The following is a 6,266-nucleotide window of genomic DNA, read 5'->3' on the forward strand; positions in this document are numbered from 1 at the left end:
GAGGCAGAGAGATTAAAAACCTTATCCAAAGCCCATTGAAGTCAATTGGAGTCTTTTTATTGACTTCAGTGGGCTCTGGATTAGGCCCTAAGGGACTTGACCAAGGCCATAAAGGGAGTCAGTGTCGGAGCCAGGATTAGAAATGGGGAGTTCCTGTCTCCCTGGTCTGTGCTCAGTGCACTATGCTGTACCTCTCTCTCCATCAATGGTGTTCCATGGACCTTAGCAATGAGTTTGATTTACTGATTAGTGCCAGCCATTGACACTGCAAAGTTAGGTGGTGGGGGGTTATAGCCTAAATCACCCTTTTTCAAAATGAAATGTACTTTTAAAAAAATGAATTAGACTATCTAGTTTTAAGGAGAGTGGGGCAGTTATATAAGGCAAATCAGATTACCAAGTGGTGTGAACTTTAAAAACTTGGCTGACTGTCAAAATTCAAATGTAACGAGCTGCTGTGAGGCTGAGCTATTATCACTTCCGAAACTGACTCCAGGCAATGCATTTCCAGTCCAGCTGTAAAGGTTTCAAGCAGGCATAAGCATGCTCAATGCTGGCAAAAAGTGCACGGATAGCAAAATATCACAGGCAAGTTGTATTTGTTGTAGCCACCTGACTGATCAGATCAGATCCTTCCATTATAGTTCTGTGTCATTCTAGATGGTCCTGCTGGCAACAGTGGGTATTTTATTGCCATTATGGGGCAAGATTCTACACTGGGTGCTCCCTGCTAGCAGGCTCCTCCAATACGAACTAAGAGTAAGCCAGAATGCCACAGTGGTTTTCCTGGGAGGTGCAGACCTGTGTGGTAGCTGAGCTCTGTCACACTTTGTGAGAAGGGGACAGGATGCTCCCTGTTCTGCACCTGACCAGTAATGCTGTATGGTGGGTGAGGTGGGAGGAAGGACACGCTCGTGGTCCCAATCTCATCCCCTCCTTTTCATAAGGTGCTGGGCAAGAGCAGAGGCTATGTATGCTCCCCAGTGAAGTTCTGTTCATCCCCTCCACAAGGATGGAAGAGGATAGAGGGGAGCTCCCTGTGCTTTCTCCCCACTTGAACAGTCCTCAAAGAAAAAAGAAAATGAACACGGTTTTGATCTGTATTTAGCAAAATGGAGTGTGATCTCTGCTCTTGTATGCTTTCAGGTCATTCAGTTACAGTCTGGGCTGAAGGCCAGTGCAGAGTTCCAGGGTGGTCTGGCCATTGACATTTCAGGTGGAATGGAGTTCAGTCTTTGGTACAGAGAATCCAAAACCAGTGTTAAGAACCGGTGAGATACTTACAGTACATGCTGTAACCTTATACTCTGAAATACAAAAAATGTAAAATGAGCTGGTCTATTTTAAGGCTTTCAAAACAGAAGCAACCTTGCATTTTCATTAAAATTAAGGGACAGTTGTATTAAATGTCTTTTAAAATTAGAGTCACATTTCAGGGGGAAAATAATGTGGCAATAAGTATGTTGTCTGTATGCAAATGCCAGTGAAAGAAAAGATATAAAAATGAATCACCTTTAACCTGTTATAGAAAATCTGAATGAACGTTATTGCTTCAAAGGCTACATTCTGCCCTCTTTTAGACTGAGACAGCTCCACCAGTCTCCGTGAAATTATCTCAGTGGATGTGAGAACTGAACTTGACCCCAGGTCTTCAAAGGGCTATAAATACACTGGGTAAATTTCTCCAAAGTGCCTACGTGATTTAGGAACCTAGATCCCATTTTCAAAAATGACAGGTACTTAAGTCTCATTGAAAGTCAGTGGGAGTTAGGCCCCCTAGGTGCCTAAATCACTTTTGAAAATGTTACCTCCCTAATTAATTAGTTAATCCTCACCTGTGAAATAATTACCATCATTTTAAAGTGGGGGAAATAGAGGCAAAAATATCAATTTACCCAATATACAGCAAATCAGTGTCAGAATACGGATTAAAATACAGGAGTTCCTTGCTTCCAAACTCATGTCTAACCTGATAGATTATGCTGCCTCTTTAGAATTTGAGAATGGATTTGATATTACTGGATCTGTAGCTTGAAGCAGTACTGCAGAAGTTTACTCACTCAATCCTGACCAGAAGCAAGGATGTGGCCTCCCTTGGGAGAATTACATCTTTAGCCCTCTGAATGGAAACTGGAGTTATGAGATGCTAGTCTCCAAAGGGAGCGGAAAAGGTGTCTGCCTGTGCAAGGTGCCGAGCATCTCCTGTAGGATGTTGAGCACCCTCAAGTTGTTTTGGGCATTTTGGATGTGTGAGAAAAGCATGATGAAGTCCAGAAGGGTTGGTGTTTGAGAGAAGAGGGAAAATGGGTAAGGTTGTTAACGTTAACTTATGATTTCTTGAACAAGATCTAAACACAACTTGCTTTAGGGTAGTGTGTTTTACATTAATGATGACTGTCATCAATAATAGATTTAGGCTCTTACTGGCTTTTACCAGCTTTGAATAGCAAGGATCTCTCTCCTAGATAGTGACTGAAGCTTACCCATCCATATGGGTGTTCTTGACTGCTGACCAATAAAGCAATTACAAATCGGATGCCACTGCTCTCAAAGATAACCCTGAAACAGAGACATCCTAGTGTAAGTGGGTGCATCTCCACTGGTCCCATTTCCACCAGGTCTGAGTTTCACTCCCCGACAATGACGTTTTGTAAGTTCTGCAAGCCCTGGACAGCTTTGTCAAAAATGCCAGTGAGCAAAGATTTTGGGTCTGATTTGCCAGAGACCAGGGCCAGCTCCAGGCACTAGCGAAGAAAACAGGTGCCTGGGGCGGCCAATAGAAAGGGGCGGCACGTTCGGGTCTCCGGCGGCAATTCGGCGGTGGGTCCTTCAGTCACTCGCTTCCTCTTCAGTGGCAACTCAATCCTTCCACATCAGTCTTCGGCGGCAATTTGGTGGCAACTCAATCAGGCTTTTTTTTCCCTTCGCCGCTTGGGGTGGCAAAAAAGCTGGAGCCGGCCCTGCCAGAGATACCTGGTGTGGTCATGTGCACCAGTACAAAATGAGTATAAAATACTATCAAATCAACCGGGTAGTATTTTACCTCTCTTTTCCTCATGTAGATAACTAAAGGAGGTCCTTTGAGGAATCAACCCTGGACATCACAACAGCCTACGCACCATGCTTTTGCAGCAAGCTCCAGTCATAAACGATGCATGTTCCAAAAAGTGTATTTTTCACCCAACATTAATGGTTCTTTTCTCCTCTCTGCATCTGCATGTGTGTGTGTGCGCATGTGTGCACAATCCCCAGTGGTGTCAACTGAAGTTCTCTAGCTACACTTACATAAGAACAAACTCCAAGAGAACAGTCAATATTATACTGTTCAAGTGTTAGGACTATTTGCAGTTTAACTTCCTGTTTGTTTCTGAGCCCTGTTAATAATAAATTCTAATATCTGAATTTACTTGTAGGGGAGCCATGGTGGTAGTTGGTAACATCTTTGTGGATTCCTTCTTTGTGAAGGCTGGTATGGAAACCAGTTTTGAAAGAGAGGCAACACTAAACTTCATCTCCACAGTGCAGTTTTCAGAATATCCATTTTTAGTTTGCATGCAGATGGACAAAAGTGAATCTCCATTCAGGTAAGAAATAAAAATATTATCTGAGATTTCCAATTAACCATTTTGGAACTCCAGATCTTTTTTCCCTCCATGTGTTTGATGTTCACAAACATGAGGGATTAAAAACAGACTAGATTTAAGCGTAGTACAAGCAAGTGCTGTGCAAGATCACTCCCACACGCAAATGTCTCTGCTAATGCCATTCATCCCTGACCTACAACATGCCAGAAATATGGATAAATGTTTAGTAGAGACTTTGACAACCACCACTGCACTTGCTTTGATTTCTCATTTTTGTTAGATTTTCCACCCAGCTTTTAGAAGTAAAAACCAAGTGAAATAACCCCACTAAATTACCCTAACATATCATTATAGATGGCGAAAAAACCTGAGTGTCAAACAAAGCACCACCACCAGCAATGTCTATCCTCTGTTCATTAGGCCAATGATGGTGCAAGTGCTTAGCTGTAAAGCACTTGAGCCTGCAAGGTTGTCTTTATGACATACTGCTTCCTGATGCTTGTGAAATTAGCCAGAATTTTTAGTGCTCAGCTCAATTATCATACTCTGTAATAGATACAGTACTTCAATATGTTTGGAAATATTTTTTTTTTTACTACAGTCAGTTTTCCACCTTGAAATTTAAAATAACTATACAATAAAGTAAAAGATGTTTTCCAATGAGCAAGTGGTAGCATTGCATTGCCATGTAAGAGGCCTAGGTTTGCTTTTCTGTCTTGGTCCATATCTGCTAAGAATTGAGAATGGTCTGGTGACAGCATTCTCTGTCCCTGTGAGAAAGGCTTCCATTCAGTGCTTCTTGGCCAGAGGACAATGTTTACAATGATTGGCCCAATAGATGGGAATTTCCTAAAGCTCTCCCAGAAATCCCATCTCTCTGAAAATATGGTATTAGTTGTACTGATAGATATGTACGCTGATTATATATACAAACCACTAGTCCCATTGAAACCAATCAATCAGGCATAGATGTGGTATGCCCTTACCTAGATTCACATGTATGGGTGCAGATTTTATATCAGTTTTGCTATACTAGATAACAATGTTGTGTCTTTGCAGGCAATATGTGACTAAATACGAAAGCCTGCCATCTGGCAAACGGTACACTTCTCGGAAAGGAAAAGTCAAACTGCTGGCAGGTTCTGAATACCCGCTCCATCAAGAGAACTCCAACATGTGCAGGAAGGTTTTCAGCACTCAGTCTGACTCCTCTGACAGCTGGTTTTGAAATGGGCACCTGTTCTTTCATTTTACTGAATCCATGGCCCCGAGTGACTTAGGCGTCTATGTACTGTACTAGCTCAGTGCCTGATCCTGCACTGTTGAAATCAATGGGAAGTTTGTCATTGACTTCCAACAGGACCAGGATCAAACTCTTATTATGTGCATAGTGTTTACATATTTACATATATTTAAGACTTTTGTAAAAAGCTAAGAAAAAAACAAAAACAAAATAGTTTGGAGGCAATCCATTCACTCCCCTTGGGAGGTATGATTTTCAATTTTTTTTTCAATAGCAGAAAGACATTCATATTTTTCTCAAAGTGGAAATATAGAAGCCCTGGTTCTGATTTTCAGTAAGAACAATTATGCTGTAAAGAGAATGATTATTTATAAATACATTTAGAGACAGTCATTTGTTTAAAAAACTAACCAGTTCTCATTTAAATACACAGCAGCATCGTTCTAAGAAGCACCATTAATTCTTGGTTGCTCACTGCTGTCTGTTTGTTTAATCAAAAGCAGGGTGTATTTTTACAATTTTTTTAGAGCCTTAGTCTCATAAGTATTATCTTTTTTTTTTTTTATGAAGTGCTATGTTTAGACATGTTTGATTAAAAATTTAGGATGAAATTTTCAAGAGTGCTCTGCATTGGCCTAACTCTTCTCCCACTGACAAACTGAAGAATGCCTATTGACTTCAATGGAAGCAAAGTTAAGCCAATGCTGATCGTGTTTGAAGATCACACTCTGAAACTTCATGTAACTACGAGGCATCAAAGCAGGCACATTTCTAGACATGAGCACTCACTGTAGCAACAGTATGAAATATGATTAGTTTTAAAGTCTTGAAAATGAGTTGTGACTGCACCATCTAGCAGGTCCAGTAAGGAGAGAGAAAATTCTAGTATTCTGCTCTATGGGAGATTACTTATTTAGACTAAAAGAGGAGCCTAAGTTATCATTACTCACACAAGTAGTTCTACTGAAATCAATAGTACTACTCAGGGCAGTAAGGATTATTTGTGAGAGTAAGGGTTTTACAGGACCAGGACCAACCTTGGCTGAAAAAAAATACTGTATTTGTTAATCATTTTGCAGTTATTACAATGTAATAAATAAACAAATATTTCCCATCACAGAACACCCTACTTTCCCATTCTCTTGATCCCCCAAGTGATCCGCATTATTTATCATTCCACAGGACAGGGTGTCTAGTGTAAATGTTGGGCTCAAATAGCCTAGGACAAGTTGCATTTCAGAAAATGAAATCAGGCAGAAAAAGCTTTTGGATTGTCTCTCATACGCACACACCCACCCCCAAAATCCTTATCCTGATATAAAGCACAAAACTGCCAGTCTGTTCAATGCAAACAGCTAATCTGTTTGTTTTAGAACTATAAACAGGAACTTACGGGCTGATTACTGTATTTCCCAAATACATCGTTGATGCTATAGCAC

The 6,266-nt window shown here is 40.8% G+C and overlaps 1 protein-coding gene across 1 annotated transcript in view; it reads left to right on the plus strand.

Annotated features, from left to right (window-relative positions):
- The window catches only part of MTTP (microsomal triglyceride transfer protein), a 37,685-nt gene extending 31,947 nt beyond the window's left edge, over positions 1-5,738 (plus strand). Inside the window, exons 16-18 of the mRNA XM_026659857.2 lie at positions 1,147-1,271; positions 3,414-3,584; positions 4,644-5,738. Of these exons, the coding sequence (XP_026515642.1) occupies positions 1,147-1,271; positions 3,414-3,584; positions 4,644-4,812 (465 nt within the window). The 3' untranslated portion in view covers positions 4,813-5,738. The remainder of the gene's footprint in view (positions 1-1,146; positions 1,272-3,413; positions 3,585-4,643) is intronic.
- Positions 5,739-6,266: the final 528 nt, after the last annotated feature.

Source organism: Terrapene carolina, unplaced genomic scaffold (assembly GCF_002925995.2).
Source record: "Terrapene carolina triunguis isolate 2854851 unplaced genomic scaffold, T_m_triunguis-2.0 Scaffold706, whole genome shotgun sequence".
Classification (NCBI taxonomy): Eukaryota; Metazoa; Chordata; order Testudines; family Emydidae; genus Terrapene; species Terrapene triunguis.